The 22,891-nt window shown below is 42.1% G+C and overlaps 1 protein-coding gene and 1 long non-coding RNA gene across 3 annotated transcripts in view; one reads left to right on the top strand and one right to left on the bottom strand.

Moving 5' to 3' along the window:
• TRAPPC8 (trafficking protein particle complex 8) overlaps positions 1-22,891 on the top strand; it is a 378,205-nt gene that overhangs the window by 319,321 nt on the left and 35,993 nt on the right. For both annotated transcript variants that reach the window (XM_030213866.1, XM_030213855.1), the window contains one exon: positions 14,661-14,834. In XM_030213866.1, coding sequence (XP_030069726.1) covers positions 14,661-14,834 — 174 coding nt within the window. The remainder of the gene's footprint in view (positions 1-14,660; positions 14,835-22,891) is intronic.
• Positions 175-7,347, bottom strand: LOC115477192. The gene is made up of 3 exons (XR_003943291.1): positions 7,335-7,347; positions 3,424-3,427; positions 175-272 (listed from the first exon to the last, which is right to left on the bottom strand). It is a non-coding gene; the product is annotated as an uncharacterized LOC115477192 (long non-coding RNA).

Below are 22,891 nucleotides of genomic sequence, written 5' to 3'. Positions count from 1 at the left end.
TACATGAAAAATATCCTTGTATTTGCACTGTTTATAATAGAATAAACAGTTGAAATTGCATACTTGATATTTTGTTATACTCTATGGCAGGGGTGTCCAATCTTGGTCCTCAAGTGCCGCAATCCAGTCAGGTTTTCAGGATTTCCCCAATGAATATGTTAAGAGATCTATTTGCATGCACTGCCTCCATTGTATACAAATGGATCTCATGCATATTCATAGTGGAAATCCTGAAAACCTTACCTGGCAAGGGCAGAGGTTGGACACCCTTGCTGTATGGGATTAAAAATAAAATCACTCTTGTTTGCACAGTGTTTCTGGTTCTGTATCCCAACTTGTTGGTAGTATTGCCCTTCTTGCTCTACCCTGCCATTTCCTTGGTTCCACTGGGGTTACTGGCCCAACCACCACAAAAAAAATACCCCCCTTCTGGGTGCTTTAGGATCTTGTTGGCAGTTAGTTGCATTTGTTGTCCTACTGCTCTCTTCATATAAAATGGAGTTTCTTTGTGGATTAGTAAATTGGAGGAGGTCAAGGCAGCCTTGTAGTAAACAGGATGGAAAGTAGAGGAGTGGCCGAGAGAGCAAGAGAAATTAGGGGAGACATCAAAATTATTCAGGCTATTTATAAGATAGTAGCAGGTACCTGGAGGTGGAAGAAGACTGCCGAGACCATCCCTGACAACAGTTAGATGACTGGGCCCCACATGGAACATGAAGAGAGTGGGGCATGAATGGTGTAGAGTAGCAACACAGGACTTTGGAGGAAGAGATATGGAGTCTAAGTACAGTGAGAGGAAGGGGAAGATGGAGGGCAGTCTTTACAGGTGGAATAATTTGGGTTAAAAGGGGGAGATATAAATGACAAATTGGATAATTCACACATTGGCTGGTACTGGCCTCGGAGGGGGATGAGAGGACAATTGTGGGTGGTTTTGAGGGGATATATTGTAGCAGAGCTGGCGAGGAGGAAGAATGGGGAAGGGAAGGAGGTGGAAGGGAGTATTATGAAGTAAGGGAGTGAATGAGCTATGTGAGCCATGTGCTGGGGTGAGTGTGTGGATAGATTGAGTGAGGGAGAGGGAAGCAGAAAGGGAACAGCAAAGGTGGAAGCCAGGGATTTTCTGTAAGCTTGCCTAATGTACAGCTTCCTTCTCAGTGAGTGCCTGCTGGGTTCGACATGTTAAATTTTGTGGAGATGTCCTTGAAGAGATCTTGGAATGCAGGAGTGGGGTGGAAGTGGGAAGATCTTGAAGGATATTTGTGTTCTTTGGGGTTAAGGGGGAGTTCTGTTGTTCTGACTTTGAAGGGAGAGAGCCACTACCTAATTTATGTGTGTGGAATGGAAATATAAAAAGGGTGCTTGAGCATAGGAAGAAGATGAGAAGATGCTGCTTGGAGCGGGGATTTTGAATGTGAAGGGGAAGATATTTTTTCAGGAAATTAATTTTGCGGGGAAGACATGATTATTTCTTCACCATAAACCACTCTATCCATTTGTCCTAGGGCTAGGCGGTGTACAATACAGGATCATACGTAGTCATTAACACAGAAACCATACATACTAAAATGCAAATCTAAACAACTAACATTTTACAGTGAACAGCCTCCTACAACACAACTTCAAATTCCTGAATAAAAGAGTGATTTAAGCTGTTTCCTAAATTGCAGAATTGACGATACCACTCCCATTTCCACTGGCAAGGTATTCCAAATCGAGGCGCCAGCAATTTGAAGCATTGCAGACTGATTAGCCACAAGCCTGACATGCTTAAATGATGAAATACCCAATTAGCACTTATCAATAGAACGCAAATTATGACAGGGGTAATAAAAGCTAAAAGAAGCAGCCAGTGAGGGGAAAGCATCAGCCCTCAAGGCTTTAAAAATCAGAGTCAAAGCCTTGAACCTGATTCACCAGTACACTGGAAGCCAGTGCAAATTCTTTAAAGTAAGAGAGATATGGTTAAAAGTAGACAAACCAGCCAAGAGTCTGATGGCAGAATTTTGTACAATTTGCAGGGAATGTGAGAGGCCCAAGTACAGAGAGTTACAGTAATCCAACACTGTTAACACCAAAGTCTGCAAAACAGTCCGAGAATTAACTTCAGAGAGTAGTTTCTTCAAGCGTCTTAATAATCTCAGCCTATAATAAGCTTTATGGGATACTTAAAGGATAGATTAGAGTCCAAGATTACACCCTAGGTACTTACACTCTGTAATAATAATTGTAATTTCAGTACCAGCAAAATTCACTGCACTAGGCCAAAACCCAGAGTCAAAATGATTTGATAGAAACACAATCTAAATTTTCTCTAGATTCAGCATTAATCTGTTGGCATAACACCAGGCACTTAGCTTTTGAAAGCACATCATCAGAAAAGACAAAGTATCAGGAACTGACTGCTGCATCGGAAAATAAAACTGAATATCATAAGCATAAAGATGATAATGGACACCCAAGCATGATTACACTACAGATCAGCATCTAATAAAAATTTAATAAAATCGCAGAAAGGGCAGAATCCTGAGGGACTCGTGTTGTCATAAGAGATCATGCAGACTTGTCATCCATAAACACTCTAAAAAAAAAAATAATAATAATAAATATAAATAAAAACTTTTAAATATAAGACAGAAAGGAGTGAACCCGCTCCAACACTGTACCCTGAATATATAACCTGTTCAGCAATATTTCATGATGAATTGTATCAAATGCTGCAGAAACATACAAGAATATCATAAGGTATTATTCGCCTTGTTCAAATCATGAATCAAATCTAAAAGAAACTAACAATGTCTCGGTTGAATGCATAGTTCTAAAACCATATTGAAATACTTATGCTCCAGAAAATCCTATAATTGATCCAACACCAGCTTCTCTAAAATTTGTGCCAGAAATTTCAAAGTCGAAATAGGATGATGATTTACAACCTGAGTAGGATCCAGAGCACTCCCCTTCAGTAAAGGATGAAGCTTTTTTAAGAAACATGCCTATGATTTACATAGTAACATAGTAGATGACGGCAGAAAAAGACCTGCACGGTCCATCCAGTCTGCCCAACAAGATAACTCATATTTGCTACTTTTTGTGTATACCCTACTTTGATTTGTACCTGTGCTCTTCAGGGCACAGATCGTATATGTCTGCCCAGCACTATCCCCGCCTCCCAACCACCAGCCCCACCTCCCAACCACCGGCTCTGGCACAGACCGTATAAGTCTGCCCAGCACTATCCTCGCCTCCCAACCACCAGCCCTGCCTCCCAACCACCGGCTCTGGCACAGACTGTACAAGTCTACACAGCACTATCCCCGCCTCCCAACCACCAGCCCCGCCTCCCGATCTTGACTAAGCAGTGCTAGCTCTCATGCCCTCAAGTACACACTCATATAGATAAATGGAGTCCAGGTTACAGAGAACCTTTCTGATTGTTAGAGATAACTCAGTGTACAGGCATGATGGTATGGAAACATGTCAAACAATGTAGTTAACTGCTTCTAATTCCTGATGCCCCAATCTCTTTCTATAATGCTGTTCCAGGGTTCCATGTCCCTCTCTTTTTTGCATATTTAGGAAAAAGGTAGTGCTGCTGCTCTGGTCTCTTGGGGTCTTTATGTATCTCCCCTCAATGAAGCTGAGTTGGTACAATGAGAAATCTGTCCGACTATTGGAATCACAGTTCTGCCTTGCATATTTCAGCCAATTTAGTAGGTTGCTATAGCCCAGGTTTCAATAAATTTTCTTAGGATCGAGGAGCCAGTCCAAAAATCTAGGAGCAAGGCTTGGAACAACTGGAATTATTTATTTATGCACACTTATAAATCGCACATTCATAATGTGCTCAATGTAATGGGTGGCAAGCTATATTTTACAATAGCAGGGAAGGAGTGGATAAGAGGCAACTGCTCTCCTCCACTGTCTAATCACCTGCAGCGCACAACCCAAGTAGGATCCAGAGCACTCCCCTTCAATAAAGGACGAACTGAAGCCTTTTTAGACATGCCTAAGGAAGGATCTCTAGTAGGTTGAGTAGATTGGGTGGGTAGATCTACAGTGTTGATTTCCCTGTGTGACAATGGACTATTTACAAGGATGATCTTGGTGTTAAGATCTTAGTGTGAAAATAATTAAAGAAATTTTCCACTGATGCTAATGAAGTAACCTCTCTGGGACAGGGGTTTAGACAATGACCGGAAGATAGAACTTCCTACAGGGATTAATAGCCTTAAGAATACGGGATGAATAATATGATTTGATTGCTTGTTTTAAATGATGATTAAAAAGATAGTGACGTTCCCTAAACATAGTAAACATAGTAGATGACGGCAGAAAAAGACCTGCACGGTCCATCCAGTCTGCCCAAGAAGATAAATTCATATGTGCTACTTTTTTATTTGTACTGTCCTTTTCAGTGCACAGACCGTATAAGTCTGGCCAGCCCTATCCACGCCTCCCAACCACCAGCTCTGGCACAGACTCTATAAGTCTGCCCAGCACTATCCCTGCCTCCCACCACCAGCTCTGGCACAGACCGTGTAAGTCTGCCCAGCACTATCCCTGCCTCCCACCACCGGCTCTGGCACAGACCATATAAGTCTGCCCAGCACTATCCCCGCCGCCCAACCACCAGCCCCGGCACAGACCGTATAAGTCTGCCCAGCACTATCCCCGCCTCCCAACCACCAGCCCTAGCACAGACCGTATAAGTCTGCCCAGCACTAGCCCCGCCTCCCAACCACCAGCTCTGCCACCCATTCTAGGCTAAGCTCCTGAGGATCCCTTCCTTCTGCACAGGATTCCTTTATGTTTATCCCACGCATGTTTGAATTCCGTTACCGTTTTCATCTCCACCACCTCCCGCGGGAGGGCATTCCAAGCATCCACCACCCTCTCCATGAAAAAATACTTCCTGACATTCTTCTTGAGTCTGCCCCCCTTCAATCTCATTTCATGTCCTCTCGTTCTACCACCTTCCCATCTCCGGAAAAGGGTTGTTTGCGGATTAATACCCTACACAGCTGTAATGCAGCAGGGGTTTTCATTTTGATCCAGTGGTGCTCAGCCTGACACAATTGACACTTTAAAAGACATAGACCTTCATAGTACCAAGAATGTTTATGAGCACGCAATAGAACAAAGCAGTGAGAGAGACTCCTAAAGCATCTGAAAGTTTTGAGGTCCAACGCAGAGCCTGATCTGAGAGGGACAATGATAGAAATCATTAGGGAAAACCGCTCCAAGAGAGGGAAGGGTAAGAGGGTCAACATACAGAAAAGTCTTGATTTTGAAGAGGACTTGGTGTCCGAATATGATCCCAATTGAGATTATAGGACAAACTGGACCACAACGGTCCGACCAAGAGACAGGAATAGTAAAAAAAAAAAGGATGACAAAATAGAAGAAGGTGGTTCAAGAGAGAGGACTAAGTCTAAAATGTGCATATTTGTATATATCCAAGATTTGAGCAATGAATGGGAGACCGGCCCTGGACTGAAGCATGTGTTGTGGAATTTCCCCTTGGGTTATATTGAGGTGGGGGTGGGAGAGTTTGGAGGAGGAGGTGTAGTACCTGCAAGGTGCCCCGCTGTCAGTTCTGGGACCAGAAGAGGTCAGGGCACTGGAGAGAGAAGTTACACTAGAAAAAGTAGAAATGTGCATAGATTGACTGCCCCGGGGCGGAAGGATTCTCTGCCTCCTTTTATACGGTATTCAACAGTATGGTGATTCCTCCTTTGGGGAAACTTTGTAATGGAGGGCGGGCAAAATGGGACTTCACAAGCATGCATCAGCTAGAATCATCTTGAAGGAGGGAAAGGACCCTTGGTAAACTGTGCCTCTTATCAACTCATATCAGAAGCAGAAGGGGATATGGGTGACATATGAAGGGTAAATGGGGGCAATGTCAATTTATGTCAGACTGGAGTGAAGTATGTGGCAAGGGTGTCTCCTTACCCCCTTAGTGTTCACCCTGTTGTGGAGCAAATCAGGAGGAATGTGAATATCTGTGGGGTGCAGGGAAGGGAGACTGAATATAAAATTAGCTTATATGCAAATGATGTGATGCTGATGGTGACTAAGCCCAGAATCTCCTTGCCCAGCTTGATGAAAGAGATTGAGGCATATGGGAGAGTATTGAGGTTTAAAGTTAATTATTCCAGATCAGAAGCTTTGAATATTTCTTGCATACAGGGGGACATGGGGAGCCATTGCAGAGTCTTTTCCATTTACTTGAGTTAAAGGAAGTCTGAGATATTTAGGATTCAGTTTAACAGCTTTGGCTAGTACTTTATTCAGCTAACTACGATATCCCGTTTCAGAAGATTAGTGGCGAGCTGGAGATCTGCAAGACTATTTTGTGGACTGAAAAAAATATATGCAATGAGAATGAAAATGTTACCAAGACTGACATCTGTTTAAAGCCCTGTCAATATCTAAAAGGATGCTGTAGCAGATTAAAAGATAAACTACTGAGGTTTATATGGTGTGGGGGAGGAGAGCCACTAAGGGTTGCATCAGTGACCCTGTATATGGCTATGAGGAGGGAGGGCTAGGGGTTCTAAATTTGGTGGTATTCTAAGGCAGCTCAGAAAAGGGCATTAGTAAAATGGGGGACAAGAGGGGAGGATAGTTTGATTTATGTTGATGAGGTTTTGGGTGCTTGGGTCTGTTTGCATATTGGTTGGAGTGTCTGTTATGGAGAAATTCTAGAAGAAGAGGTACGAGTGGATCAAAAGAACAATGCAGTAGAAAGTTCTGTGTGATTGTAAATATATTTTCTTTACCCAAACCACACAACCAGAAGGGGCTAGGCATTGTGATAAAACATGTGATAATGGCTGTGAGATGATGTATGGAAGAAACTACTGTTCTCCAGCTTTAAAGAGTGGCTGGCTAGGGTGCAAGGGAAGAAATTGACAGTGAATGTGCACCATAGATTTGTTGGATTATTTGTAGTAAATAATTAGCAGATTTTAGTACACACAGCTTCAGCTTTAGAAATGTTAATTTCTTTCTTCATCTCTCTCTCATTCACCCCAGAATAATTCACTGCTGAGTCACTTTAAAGTTGAAGTAACAAAACATCTGTTTACTCACAGTTTGTAGTTAGATTATAATCAGACAGGCTTATATATACATATTACTATACATTTGTATTATCAGCTCCTTCCATGTGCTTAGATGGTAATGGATGCTCACACCACCATAGATCCTCTCAGGTTAGGAGAGATCATGAGCTCCATGTGCTCCATGTGCTGCATGTGCTGCATCTAACCCCCACAGGAAGTTACATAGCTGTGTGACCTCTCTAAGTAATTCACATCAGAGGTCACAGAGTAATCACAGAGAAATAATAGGTGACAGGCAATGCATGTAAAATACAATTACATTCCAACAAACCCCTTCTCATGCATAACTGTCATGCAATTATTTATTCATACAAAGTCCAAGCTTTATACGCAGATTCACAAAATGTTCTCTGGGTAACGGTTTGGTCATGATGTCAGCTGTCATCTCACTGGTGTGACAATAGTGTAGACTGATGACCCCTTCTTTCGCCAACTCTCGCACGTTGTGGTATTTCGTTGCGATGTGCTTGGTGCGTGACTGAACCTTGTCATTCTGTGACAGTCGGATACAGCTCTGATTATCTTCCATTATCTGGATTGGTCTCTGTTCAGCTATTCCAAAATCCAGCATAAGTTTTTCAATCCACATCAGTTCTCTGCACGCTTCCGATACAGCCACGTATTCAGCTTCTGTAGAAGACAAACTCACAATACTTTGTTTATGACTGGCCCATGAAATTTGTACATTTCCATACATAAACACATATCCACTTGTGGATTTATAATCAGAATGATCCCCTGCCCAATCTGAATCACAGTAACATATTAGTTTTGGATTACTATTGGCTGAAATCTTTAATTTACAATCAATGGTACCCTTTAAATACCTTACCATCCTTTTAACTGCAGTCCAATCTGATTTGGTAGGTGAGCTGACCCTTCTGCTCAAAATTCCTACTGCATTTGCTATATCAGCCCTGTATGTGGTAGCTAGATATAAAAGCTTACCTATGGCTGATCTATATTGGATGTTATCTGGTAAAGGTTCTCTTACTGTTTCATCCTTCAGAAAATCAGTGATCATGGGAGTGCTTACAACTTGGGCATCTTGCATACCTAAACTTTCAATAAGCTCATTTATTTTCTGCTTCTGGCTTAGAAGATAAGAACCATCATTTTGTTTCTCAATTTCTATACCAAGATAGTATGACACATTACCAAGTTCTTTTATCTCAACATTGAGGTTTAAACACTTTACAATGTCCTTGTACTCTTGCTCACTTTCGCTTGCAATGAGCAGATCATCAACAAAAGCTAAAATGTATGCATATTGTCCATTTGTGCACCTAGTGTACAAACATTTATCTGCTTCACCTTGCTTAAATCCTAAATTTGTCAATATTTCATGCAATTTTTCATTCCAACATTTTGCACTTTGCTTTAATCCATAAAGACCTTTGTTTAATTTACACACTAGCTGTCTTTGTTTTGTATTTATGAAACCTGTTGGCTGTTCCATGTACAAGTCTTCAGTTATATCTCCGTGAAGAAACGCTGTTTTCACATCAATGTGTTTGACTTGCATGCCTTTTGAGACTGCAATGCTCAGAAGTGTTCTGATTGTCGTGTGTTTCACTACAGGTGCAAACACTTCATCAAAATCTTCTCCATATTTTTGAAGATATCCCTTTGCCACTAATCTGGCTTTATACCTTTCCACTTTTCCTTGTGCATTCCTTTTTAACTTGAATACCCATTTGCATCCTATAGCTTTCTTGCCAGGAGGTAATTTTGTAAGAATCCAAGTATTATTTTTATCCAATGCATCAATTTCTTCTTGTGCAGCTTTATGCCATTCAGCAGCTTCTTCTGCTGGCATTTTCTCAATCTCATCCCATGTTAAGGGCTCTTGAGCTTCTGCTGACTTTGTTAGGTAAGACAGTCTTGGGGGTGGAACACCTTTGTTTTCCCTGGATGAGCGTCTGACAACAGGTTGGTCTGACCTTTCCGCATCCTCAAAATCTGAGAGTTCTTCTCCATTTGATTCCCCTTCTCCAACTGTACTGTCTTCTTCAATGATCCTTTCTGTGTCTGCTTCCTCTGTCTGTTCCTCGTTAGATACAGATGAGTTGCTTTCAGACATCTGCCTTGGTATGGCATTTATATACACTGGCATGTCTATTATGGTTCTAGTTTCATATTCTGGATGATAAGGCTCATCTGGGATAATCCAGCCTTTATCAACCCTTTTGTTTTCATCAAAATATGTAACATGTCTTATGCCAACAATGCCAGTTTTCAGATTCAAAATTCTATATCCTTTGTGTCCTGGAGCATAGCCAACTAAAATGCCCCTTTCTGTTGTGGAATCCAGCTTATGCCTTCTTTGCTTTGGTTCATGAGCATATGCTGTACTTCCAAATGTTCTTATGTGTGACAGGTTTGGCTTCCTACCATGCCATGTCTCATGTGGTGTGCGCTCAGCGCCTTTAGTTGGCATTCTGTTTTGTAGGTACACTGCTGTGAGAATGGCTTCCCCCCATAGTCTTTTAGGGAGATTGCTATCTGACAGCATACATCTGGTCATTTCCACAATTGACCTAAATTTTCTCTCTGCAACAGAATTTTGCTCTGGTGTATAAGCTACTGTTGTGATATGCTGAATGCCTTCTTGTTCTAGAAATGTGCGCATGCTTTGTGAAGTGAACTCACCACCATTGTCGGTCTGAAGAACCTTTGGTTTTCTTTCAAATTTATTTCTCACCATGGCTACGTATTTCTTCAGCATGTCTGTGACTTGACTTTTTTCTTTCAGCAAATAGGCCACACAGTATCTAGAGAAATCATCCAAGAATATTAGCACAAATCTGTTATTTCCCAATGATGGGATATTAAACGGTCCACATAAGTCACTGTGTATTAAGTCCAGCACTTTATTACTCCTATTTCCTGTGTATGCAGGAAATGAGGGTCTCACACCTTTTTGAGTAACACAGTCTATGCATTTCTCCATTTTACCAGCATCTGCACTTATCTGAATGTCAGTGGCTAGTTGCTTACTGTAAAGATCCTGGATCACCTTAGAATCACGATGTCCCAGGCGGCGGTGCCAGATTTCCGGACTACATTTACCATCATTCTTCCTTACTTGCGCCATATGTGAGGCTTCACCTGAAATGTTCAGCTTATAAACATCATTATGCATAAAAGCTTCAGCATACACTTCATCATTTTTAGAGATTGTGCACTTACTGTTTTCAAAATGAATCACAAATCCCTTCTTATCTAATGTAGATACACTAAGCATATTGCAAACTGCTTGGGGAATATACAAGACATCACTTACAGGAATTTCTTTAACTTCATTAGACACTTTGCATTTTAAGAATCCAATACCTTTTGCTTGGATCTTAGCAGTCCCTGCGTTTGCAGTTTTAAGAATACCTTCCTCTGGACACATTTCCTGAAAGAAATCCTTACAATTGGTTAAATGGCATGTGCTCCCCGAATCCAAAATCCAAGTACTTTCATTTGAATTATTATTTACCATAGTCAAAGATTTTTCTGCCATTAGAAAGCCCTTGTGTTTATCTTTGTCCTTCATACATTTCCTGGTTTGAAAATTCTTTAGTTCCATTGGCTTAGGTGAGCTAGAGGGAGTGTTTTGTGTTTCCTTACACCATTTAGATACATGTCCCTCCTTTCCACATGAGTAGCAAATCAGCTTGCCCTTGGGTGGAGTTTTCCCATAGCTCCGCCTTCCTCTGTTCTTTGCCAAGAAATTTGTTTCATTTCTCTCTGACTGACTTTGAGAACACATCTCCTCAGAATCATTTATTATGCATTCCTGCCTTAGTTTTGATGTTGCCTGTTCAAAAGATTGCCCTTCAATGGCCTCATTTACAGACCTAAAAACATCAAACTTCTTTGATAGTGAGGTAAAAAGAAATGCTCTTTTCAATGCATCACACATGGGAATTCCAGAAAGTTCTAGCTTTTGAAATGAAGACATAAGATGCATAATGTGATCATTACATTTACTTTTATCCCTTAATTTGGTTTCATTCAACTCTGCTAACCAAATTGGTTGCTGCTTTGCATATGTAGTTGCATACATAGTTCTCAGTTTATATAAAATGTCCTTTGGTGTATCTTTTCCCTCCACTAATATGGCTTGTTTCTCTGAGAGAGCTTCCAAAAGCATGCACTTCACATAATAGTTTGCATTGTCCCATTCAGCCATATTTTCAGCTGTTCTGTCTTGGTCTAAGCATATATTTAATCCTTTTGCTCGAAGGAGACATATGAATCTTAGTTCCCACTGCTGATAATTAAACTCAGTTAATTTAGGCACCTTGAGAGAATAGAAAAATGGTGAATTTCTTCCCTCAGCCATTTTCTTAGCCTTCTGTCTGCTGTGTGGGGGGAGAGAGAGACAGACTGAATCTTTCCTTTAAAACTTAAGAGAAAAAATGTGGCCTTTTTTTTCTGCCTGGTAATATTTCTCTTCTTTTTCAATTCCTGGCCCCTGGGCCCATAACCCTTTTGTTGGATTATTTGTAGTAAATAATTAGCAGATTTTAGTACACACAGCTTCAGCTTTAGAAATGTTAATTTCTTTCTTCATCTCTCTCTCATTCACCCCAGAATAATTCACTGCTGAGTCACTTTAAAGTTGAAGTAACAAAACATCTGTTTACTCACAGTTTGTAGTTAGATTATAATCAGACAGGCTTATATATACATATTACTATACATTTGTATTATCAGCTCCTTCCATGTGCTTAGATGGTAATGGATGCTCACACCACCATAGATCCTCTCAGGTTAGGAGAGATCATGAGCTCCATGTGCTCCATGTGCTGCATGTGCTGCATCTAACCCCCACAGGAAGTTACATAGCTGTGTGACCTCTCTAAGTAATTCACATCAGAGGTCACAGAGTAATCACAGAGAAATAATAGGTGACAGGCAATGCATGTAAAATACAATTACATTCCAACAAGATTACCCCCTCCCCCTTACAGACATGGGAATTTGGGTGGGTGGAAGTGAGGTGGGGGTGGGAAATTAGATAGCTAAGGAAAGGTCCCTTCCCTGAGGAGAGGAGTAATTACATAGTAACATAGTAGATGACGGCAGAAAAAGACCTGCACGGTCCATCTAGTCTGCCCAACAAGATAAACTCATATGTGCTACTTCTTGTGTATACCTTACCTTGATTTGTATCTGCCATTTTCAGGACACAAGACCGTAGAAGTCTTGCCCAGAACTAGCCCCACCACCCAAACACCAGCCCCGCCTCCCAATCTCGGCTAAGCTTCTGAGGATCCATTCCTTCTGCACAGGATTCCTTTAGGTTTATCCCACGCATGCTTGAATTCCGCTACCATTTTCCTCTCCACCACCTCCAGCGGGAGGGCATTCCAAGTAATTGGAAGTAGTTCTCTCCTTGTATTTGTTGTGTTGATGCATATGTTTGTATTGATGCAATAATTGGGTGACTATCCAGCTTATTTTCAAAAGAGAAAGACCGCCCATATTTCGACCCAAATTGGGAGATGGGAGCCTTCCTCCCGTGTGCGCCCAAATCAGTATAATTGAAAGCCGATTTTGGGCGCCTCCAACTGCATTCTGTCGCAGGAACGGACATAGTTGACGGGGGCATGTCAGAGGCATGGTGAGGGCGGGACTGGGGCGTGTTTATCGGCCGAGCAGAGATGGCCGATAATCGAAAAAAAATGGGCATTTGTAGCGAGAATTTAGATCACTTTTTTGGGACCGTTTTTTTTTCACAAACAAGTCCCAAAAAAGTGCCCTAAATGACCAGATGACCACCGGCGGGAATCGGGGATGACCACCCCTGACTCCCCCAGTGGTCACTAACCCCCTACTACCAAAAAAAACTTTAACAACTTTTTTTTCCAGCCTGTATACCAGCCTCATATGCCATACCCAGCTCCATCACAGCAGTATGCAGGTCCCTGGAGCAGTTTTTAGTGGGTGCAGTGGACGTCAGCCAGGTGGACCCAGGCCCATCCCCCCCCCTACCTATTACACTTGTGGTGGTAAATGGGAGCGCTCCAAACCGCCCCCAAAACCCACTGTACCCACATCTAGGTACCCCCTCTTCAGCCATAAGTGCTATGGTAATGGTGTAGAGTTGTGGGTTTTGGGGGGGGCTCAGCACACAAGGAAAGGAAGCTATGGACTTGGGAGGTATTTTACTTTTTTTTTTTTATTTGTTACAAGTGCCCCCTAGGGTGCCCGTTTGGTGTCCTGGCAAGTGAGGGGGACCAGTGCACTATGAATCCTGGCCCCTCCCACGACCAAATGCCTTGGCTTTGTTCGTTTTTTGAGCTGGGCGCCTTTGGTTTCCATTATCGCTGAAAAACAAAACCGCCCAGTTCAAATCCGCACAAATCCGATGCATTTGCCCAGCACAAACCGTATTATCGAAAAAAAGATGGATGCCCATCTTTTTCGAAAATACGGTCTGTCCCGCCCCCTCACGTACCTGTTCTTGGAGATAGACGCCCATGGAAATGGGCGTTCGCGTTCGATTATGCCCCTATATGCTCTTTCTTTTGAAAAGTATCAATAAAAACATTTTTAAAAAGATTTATGTATGGATTACTGGTTTTGCTTTTCTGATACCTGTAAGCAAACTCAGACTAAGCGTAAACTGTTTTTGCAGATGCTAAAAGAAGTGGTGGATAATGGAGGTGATTTCTTTTTGTGTTGTCAAAAATATTAGGCTACTTTTTGTCAAGATTTTTTTTTTTATCCTAAACAAACATTTTTCTATTCAAGGTTCAGTGGCTTTCTAGTTTGACCAGTTGGGCTATTGTAGACCCAGGCAACGTAATGTTGAGTTTATAATTCTTAGGGCCCTGTTTACTAAGCCGCACTGTAGGCGTACTAGTGTTTCTAGCACACGCTAATGCTAGAGACACCCATATATTCCTATGGGTGTGTCTAGCGTTATAGCGCACTAAAAGTGCTAGCACACCTTAGTAAACAGGGCCCTTAGTGTTTTATGTGTTAACTTTTTATGGTGGACTGAGTATTGTGGGCTTAGGAGGGAGTGCAACTTTTGTTTTGTTGTGTGTTTTTTTTTTCCTCTATTTCTATCACATAATGCTTTATTATGTATAATTTAATAAGAAAGTTAAATGTGTTTTTATTGGAGTGTTTGTTCATTTTTCTCTTTGCCCCTTCTTTCATATAGGCCAGTGATTAAAAAATTGTGTTTTCCTTTTCAAGAAAGATAGAGATGTTGCAGAGCCTGTTTGATTTTATTTTTGCTTCTGCAGATTTTGATAGTTGGATACCACTTCTTTCAATTGCTGTTCACATTATCACATGTTCATATCCTTACTCCTCACTTTACCCACAACATGCGTATAATATGGTACTTTTTTCTGTCATCGCATAAAAGATCGAGGTTCAATTTTTGTGTAGCTGGCTGCAGTAAAAATCAACAGTGGGTTCAAAAGCACTGTTTAAACTTGCAGCACTTGTCAGTTTTCCTGTGAATAGTAAATGGCTTTGTTTACTACCATTTCTAGTATTCTGTTCCTTTTGCAGATAATTAGTTCAACTACTCCATGTGCAGACTTTTTCTTTCGAAGCTGCTTGTCCTCAGAATTAAAAAGCTCACAACAGACATCTCAAGTATCTGGCAAATCTTCATTTGATGAGGCTGTCAAACTGATACAGAAATGCAGTGAAGTGAGTTTGAATATTATTGTACTGTGGAAGGTGAGTGGTCTCTTTGTTTCTAAATATATATATATATAGTCTGTATCCTGCAAGAGTAGAAAAACACCTCTAGAGAAATTGTGCTTGCTTGCCTTCAGGCAGTGTAGACACTGTCATTTTTAAGAGTTTGTGTTCTTTTCCAGTGGTCATAATCTAATTTCAGGAATATTATACCAGGAACAATAATGTGTACAATTTTTTTGGAAGGAATAAATTATAGACATTAGCAATTTTGGGATGTTAAGTTCAAATACTGCTGAAATAAAAGGATAGCAGAGTTAAAAGTTAAAACTTTTGACTAAATTGACACACTTGTGACCATTAAAAAAAAAATCTTCTTTATTCCTATGTATCTAACTGGATTAGCACCACAACACTGCTTTATTAAAAGTGCTGTTAAATCCACATCTAGTCAGAACATTTAAAAAGGAGTATGAACTGGTTGAAACCCTGTAGTACCATTTCTTTGATTATCTTTGAATTGAAAAAGTTTTTGCTTTTTCATATTCAAAGTTTTTAGGAGAAGTGGTATTTCAAGATGGGTAGTTGCACTCAAGTAGAGTGGACTCTTTGGAATTAGTTTTACACCCCACTTAGCTTGCAGTGTCGAGTTTCTCTTTAAAATTGGTCTTTCATTTTTTTTTATTTATTAGTGTTATTACCAAGGTGTGTTGCTACCCACTCTTACATAGTTCCAGAATTTAGTTGATTATCTGCCAAACTCTTTTTAAGTATCCTGTTATCTTCCATTTGGACTTTTATGATTTAAGTTCTAGCTTTGTTCTGTCTACTGTAAACTCTTAGGGTGTTGTTCCAATCTGCTCCTCTTGCTTTAGTTATAAGTTGTCCTGCAGGATTTCCAAAACATTCTAAGAAAAAAGAAAACCATACCGAGTTTGACCAAGGTTTGTCAACCTCAGCATCCTGGGTCTCTGACAATGGTAATTCTGGGTCATAAATTATACCTCAGCATCAGGGATCAGCCATGGACCTCCCAAATCTACCTGGCTAATAATTTTTTATGAATATTTCTTTCAGTAACTTGTCAAACCTATTTTGACTTCTGCAATTTTAGTCACTTTGACCACATCCTCTGGCAACAAATTCAACAGCTTAGTTATACACAGTGTGAAAAAAACCTTTCTACAATTTGTTTTCAGTCTGCCGGTCGTCAAATTTCATTATGCACCCTCTTGTTTTTATGTTGTTAAGAATATAAAAATAGCTATACTGGGTCAGACCAATGGTCCATCTAGCCCAGTTTCCTGCTTCTAGTTGTGGCCAATTCAGGTCACAGGTACCTGGCAGGACCCCAAATAGTAACAACATTCTGTTCAATCCCAGGGCAAACAGCGGTTTACCTCATGTCTATCTCAATAACAGACTATGGATTTTTGCTCCAGGAACTTGTCCAACCCCTTTTTTAAACCCAGATACACTAACTGCTGTTAACACATCCTCTAGCAAGGAGTTCAAAAGCTTAACTATTCTTTTAGTGAAAAAAATATTTAAGTATTTTCATGTAATTTCATTGCATATCCCTTAGTCTTTGTACTTTTTGAAAGTGAAAAATCGATTCATTTTTACCTGTTCTACACTACTCAGGATTTTGTAGACCTCATTCATACCCCCTCAGCCATTTCTTTTCCAAGCTGAAGAGCCCTAACCTCTTTAGCCTTTCCTCATATGAGGGGAGTTCCATCTCCTTTATCATTTTGGTCGCTCTTTTTGAATGTTTTCTTTTTTGTTTTTCAAACTTTATTAATTTTAATGTACATACTATCAATCCAAAAAGTTTGAAAATATATGAAAATTAGTTTGTGGGTGTCTCCTCGTGGTTTCTTCACGATTTCAATAAAGAAATCTGTACTGATCAATTACATAAATGGGAACCTCAAAGCTCCAAATAGTAAAAATACGATTGTATTGGACAAAATCACTATCAGCTTAGGAGTCCATTCCTATCATTGGTTCCCGTAAGAAGCAAACGGGAAAAAATAATCAAACGCAAAAAACTCAAACTACGTGAGAAAAGCGAATGAAATAACAAAACTCTCTTGCTTCTTACTCTACACCTGGTGAGAGACACCAAACTAAAACAGACAATACCCGACCCACATATAAATCGATGTTTGCACAAACAACCCCCCGAATACCAAATACGCCTACCTATCTGAACTAGGAACCCCAGAACCTTCTATACTAGATCTAAATACCCACAATACTTAACTACAGGTTGAAGTGAATGCTGTGGCTGAGGCTGATAGCGGCTTGGTCCGAGTGGCATCCCCCGGCTGTTCTTTCTTTACTTGCTACGTTAGAACCCTTCAACAAGTTTGCCTTGTTTCGCCAAATCCTTGGCTGGTTCAGGAAGGGCGCTTAAACGACTCCAAATGTACAAGATGACAAATTATCTGAGTCCTGGTCAATAATATCACAATACAATATTTGTAGAAACATACATCTGCATATATTATTGAAATAAGAAAAAAAAATAATAAAAAATAAATGTGACAGTGGGTTGGTAAAAATAAAGTAGAACAGCATAAACAAACATACTATTAGGAAGTTAATTCCCTTTTACAGGATTACATAGCTATCTAGCAGTGACCATGCTTTATAAAAGGGCGAGATGTGACCAAACCTTATGGCAGCTATTTCCTCATATCGCCTATATGAACACAGCAGGTTCCACCATTCATGAAATGAAACAAGCTGATTATTTTTCCAATGCAGTGCAATCAGATGGAGGGCAAGAGAAATCATTAAGTTAAACAATTTAAAATATTTTTGAGGGATTGGCAGGCCAGGAGTTGAAGCCTTGGGGATTAGTATTTTAAAGGATAGAGTATCTTGAATTTTAAATATCTTCTGAGTAGTGCCCCAAACCGAACGCCAGGAAAAAAGAAAATGATCTAGTGAACCCACTTCAGATTGACATGACCAACATAGATTTGAGGTACTTTGTTTTACTTTAGCAAGTTTTACAGTCGTCCAGTAGGATTTATGGACAATATAGTAGGTAGACTGAGGAAGAGCAGCTGAAAAGGAGGAGCGCATAGTTTTTGTCCAAAAAAGATCCCACTCCTTACTGGACAGCGAGACGTTTAGTTCATTTTCCCAAGAAGAAGTAAGGTCAGAACATATGTTAGGTTTTGACAGTTGCATGAGTTTATACAATTTAGATGCAGATTTTGAGCTCATGAGGGATTGACATAGATTGCTGAAACTGGAGACTGTGGATTGATGATCTGGTGATGCAGGATAGAGATGTTCAATGATCTGAGTCAGATGTTCCCAAAAAGTTCTATGTGAGTGAGGAATGTTGTGACAAGCACTAAAATCCTGAAAAGGAATAACATTAACACCTGACAATAAATGCATTGGTGACCAATTAGTGAAGTACCATATTTTGCGGAGGCTAGGAGAGGCTTTGAGCGAAAACATAGAGTTATACCAAATAGAAATATCAACAGAGTTTGACCATTTAAACTTTGAGAGAACACACAGAGTTTACTGAGCGTGCTGAGTTCTTTATCACCAGATTGATGTGGAGCATATCAGAATCTGTTCATGGTCGGAAGTAGATTCAATGGTAGAGGAAATATTTGTTCTCTTTTGAAAATTACCCATCTGGTGGTATCAGTTGAGAAAGATGAGTACCATTGTTTGGTCTGAGACACCTGAAAGGCCAAATGATAAAGCTTAAAATCTGGTACATTTAAACCCCTGAGGCTTTTATGCCTAGATACTTTAAGCTATTGGGCTCCCAAGGGTTACATGCCACAAATTGGCACACATCCATGTTTAAATCATATCCTACTCATAATTTTTAAGGAGGATCATATCAGCAAAGTATCAAACCCAGTATTTTCCATGAAGAAAGCCTTGGGGATTGGACGGGATGCATCGCAGGATTTTTAGTGAACTCGGAGAGGTTCTGTTGGGTCCTCTTAAAGATTTGTTTAATAAATCCTTGGAGACAGGGAGGTTCCATGGGATTTCAGAAGAGTGGATGTGGTCTCTTCACAGAAGTGGTGACAGAAGAAGCTGGAAACTACATGCCAGTAAGCCTCATCTCTGTTATTGGAAAAGTAATGGAAGCGATGCTGAAAGAAAAGATAGTGAATTTCCTGGAATCTAATAGGCTACAGGATCCAAGACAACATGGTTTTACTAAATGTAAATCAAGCCAAACGAATCTGATTGAATTGACTGGGTAACCAAAGTTCTCTGAGGACAAGCAGGCTGCTTGTTCTCACATGTGGGTCGACATCCGCGTCGGCCCAGGAAATGGAACAAATGTTTGAAGCAAAAATAAGTTTTTGCCCAGAGTCTTCTGGCGCGTGAATCACGCGCACCAGGCATGCACGGACGACTTCCCGCGAGCATGCCCCTTAGTTCTTTTTTATCCACAACGAGGTGATAGGATTTTTCTGCTCTCCTCATTTTTGGCCCAGGAACAGTCTGACGACTATTTTCTTCATATTTCTTTTATTTTGTCATTTTCTTTAAAAAAAAAAAAAAATTACTCCCGTAGTGTGTGTTAGGGGTTTCTTGGGTTTTTTTTGCCTATTTTAAAGTTTCCTTTCATTTTGACGTGGCCGACCTTTAGGCCGCGCGGTCGGGTTTTCTCCCTTTTTGTGCCTTTTACTTTTTTGGTACAATTGCATTGTTTAATTTCGCCAAAGCCGTTTTTTCTTCCATGTCATCGAAGACACCTAGCAGCTTCAAACGTACTCGGTGCAACCGGACCATCTCAGGTACCGATACCCACGCTTGGTGTATTCAGTGCCTAGGGCCAAACCATAGCCCAGCCGCTTGTAGTCTGTGTCTTTGTATGAAGAAACGGACCCATGCGTCTCGAGAAGCCCAACGAGAAAAGCTTTTTGGGGCTCGGTCCAGTCCGTCGGCGTCGACATCGAAAGGAGCATCGACGTCGGGAGGAGAGGTAATGGCTGCTGAGAGACTCACTCGCGCTGGGTGCAGCGAGGCATCGAGTGGGTCTCCACCTATCTCGAGGCCTCCTGTTATGCAGGCCCCCGGGACCAACCTTCGTCGGAAACAGCCCCAAGAAGACGTGAGGGTTCCACGTCCTCGGTACCAAGGAGTCTCGATGGCGGGCGTCAAGCAAAGACGAAGAAGCACTGTCATCATTCTCCTTCGACGCATGGTGCTGGGAGTTCTGGTTTGTCAAGAGAGTCGGCACCCGAAAAGTGTCGCCACCGAGAAGATCACTCCCCGTCTATACAGGAGGTGCCAATGCGTAGGTCTCCTAGCAGTCCGGTACCTGCTTCCGAGCCTCCACAGATTCTGACACCACCTGTTCCACCGACCCCACAGCCTTCTCCGATGGCGACTCTCAATGAGTGCATCTGGGCCTTGTTTCCAGAACTTCTGGAGGGACTGCTACGTCAGTCAGCTTCAGTGTCGGGGGATGCTTGCACCTTCTGTACCATCTGCTGCTGCGGTGTGTGGCCCTTCTCCTGCCACCCAGGTCGATTCCCCTTCGACGTCAGTGGAGGAAGCTTCGCCACAGTCCGAGCGGTCGTCGGCCTCTTGACACCACCATCAAGGACGTTGTTCCTTGGCGTTGAGGCAGGTCCAGTGTTGGAGTAACTTAAGAGAGGTCTTATCTGATACTGAGCAGGAGCATTCATGGGAGTCAGAGGAAGATCCCAGGTACTTTTCTTCTGATGAGTCCTATGGGATTCCCTCTGAACCTTCCCCGCCACCGGAGAGTCTTTCCTTTTCCTCTTTTGTCCAGGAAATGGCTACGGCTATTCCCTTCCCTGTGGAGGTTGAGGATGAGCCCAGGACTCAGATGCTCGAAGTCCTGGACTATTCTCCACCTAAAGAAGCTGTGACTGTCCCTCTGCATAAGGTACTGAAGGAAGTCCTTATGCAAAACTGGTCGGCCCCTCTGTCTGGCCCTGTAGTCCCCAAGAAAGTTGAATCCCAGTATCGGATCCATGGTGAAACTGGATTGTTGAGGCCTCAGTTACCCCACAATTCTATGGTGGTGGATTCCGCCCTCAAGAGAGCCAGGAGTACTAGAGACTATGCTTCGGCGCCCCCAGGCAGAGAAGCTAGGACTCTTGATTCTTTTTGGGAGGAAGACGTATCAGGCCGCTATGCTCGCTGCCAAGATCCAATCATACCAGCTCTTCACGAGCGTTCATTTGCGGGACTCAATAAGGCAACTGTCTAGCTTCATTGATGCACTCCCTCCGGAGCAAGCTGAACCTTTTCGCCAGGTGGTCAGGCAGCAGAAGGCGTGTCGAAAACTCCTGGCCAGGGGTACATTCAACACTTTTGATGTAGCATCCAGGATCGCTGCTCAAGGTATAGTGATGTGTAGACTCTCATGGCTGCGTGTCTCTGACCTGGATCATTCGGTCCAGCAGCGAATGGCGGATGTTCCTTTGCCGAGGGGATAACCTTTTTGGTGAAAAAGTAGAGGATCTTGTTGATCAGATCCAGAAGCATAATGATGCTATGGATTCTCTCTCCCACCGGGGGTCTTCTGCTAATACCTCCTCATCTAGGAGGTATTTTGGAGGGAAGAGGAGTGCTCCCTATCCTAGGCATAAGTGCTTCTGCTTCTCGACAGCCTTCCTAGGCTCAGCCCTAGCGTGCTCGTTCTCGTCAACAGCGTGCGTCTAAGGCCCGTGCTGCTCCCCAGCAAAAGCACGGATCGGGCTTTTGACTGGCTCCAGTTAAGCATAGCCTCTATAAAAGTGTAAAGTGTCCGTACCAGATGACTTACCGGTTGGGGGGAGGTTGATATTTTTTCACCAAAGGTGGCCTCTCATAACCTCCGACCAATGGGTTCTTCAAATAGTCTGGTCAGGATACACCATTTAGTAGCGGTTTATGGACTTGTCCTTTAGGAAACCGTCTAACCCCTTTTTAAACTCTGCCAAGCTAACGGCCTTCACCACGTTCTCAGGCAACGAATTCCAGAGTTTAATTACGTTGGGTGAAGAAACATTTTCTCTGATTTGTTTTAAATTTACTACACTGTAGTTTCATTGCATGCCCCCTAGTCCTAGTATTTTGAACAGACGCTTCACATCCACCTGATCCACTGCACTCATTATTTTATATACCTCTATCATGTCTCCCCTCAGCCGTCTCTTCTCCAAGCTGAAAAGTCCTAGCCTCCTTAGTCTTTCTTCATAGGGAAGTCGTCCCATCCCCGCTATCATTTTAGTCACCCTTCGCTGCACCTTCGCTGTCATTTTCTTGGTGGCTGTTACTTCAGCTTGTAGGGTCAGTGAGCTTCAGGCCTTGGTAGTGCATGCACCTTATATCAAGTTTCATCACAACAGAGTAGTCCTCCGCACGTACCCTAAGTTCCTGCCGAAGGTGGTTTCAGAATTTCAGCTGAACCAGTCAATTGTCTTGCCAACATTCTTTCCCCGTCCTCATACCCGCCCTGGCGAAAGCAGTTTGCAGAACCTTAGACTGCAAGAGAGCATTGGCCTTTTACGTGGAGCGGACAAAGCCCTTCAGACAGTCCGCCCAGTTGTTTGTTTCTTTCCATCCCAACAGGAGCGGAGTCGCCATCAGAAAACGCACAATCTCCAATTGCTAGCAGATTGCATTTCTTTCACTTATGCCCAGGCTGGGCTGATTCTAGAGGACCATATCACTGCTCATAATGTTAGAGCCATGGATGCGTCAGTGGCTCACTTAGTCAGCCTCCATTGAGGAGATTTTCAAGGCTGCAACGTGGTCATCAGTCCACACATTCACATCTCACTACTGCCTTCAGCAGAATATCCGACATGACAGTCGGTTTGGGCAGTCAGTGCTGCAGAATCTGTTTGCGGTTTTGAATCCAACTCCACCCCTCAAGGCCCATTTTTGGTCTTTTCCAGGCTGCACTCTCAGTTGTGTTATGGTTTCAGGTCAATCTATGTTATGTCCTCGCCATTGCAAGGCCCAATTGACCAATGTTCTTTGTTTTGAGTGAGCCTGGGTGCTAGGGATACCCCACATGTAAGAACAAGCAGCCTGCTTGTCCTCGGAGAAAGCAAAGATACTTACCT

The sequence above is a fragment of the Microcaecilia unicolor genome, chromosome 1 (assembly GCF_901765095.1).
Source record: "Microcaecilia unicolor chromosome 1, aMicUni1.1, whole genome shotgun sequence".
Taxonomy (NCBI): domain Eukaryota; kingdom Metazoa; phylum Chordata; class Amphibia; order Gymnophiona; family Siphonopidae; genus Microcaecilia; species Microcaecilia unicolor.
Note: the sequence above shows the minus strand (reverse complement) of the source record. Positions and strands in the feature narration are given on the sequence as shown.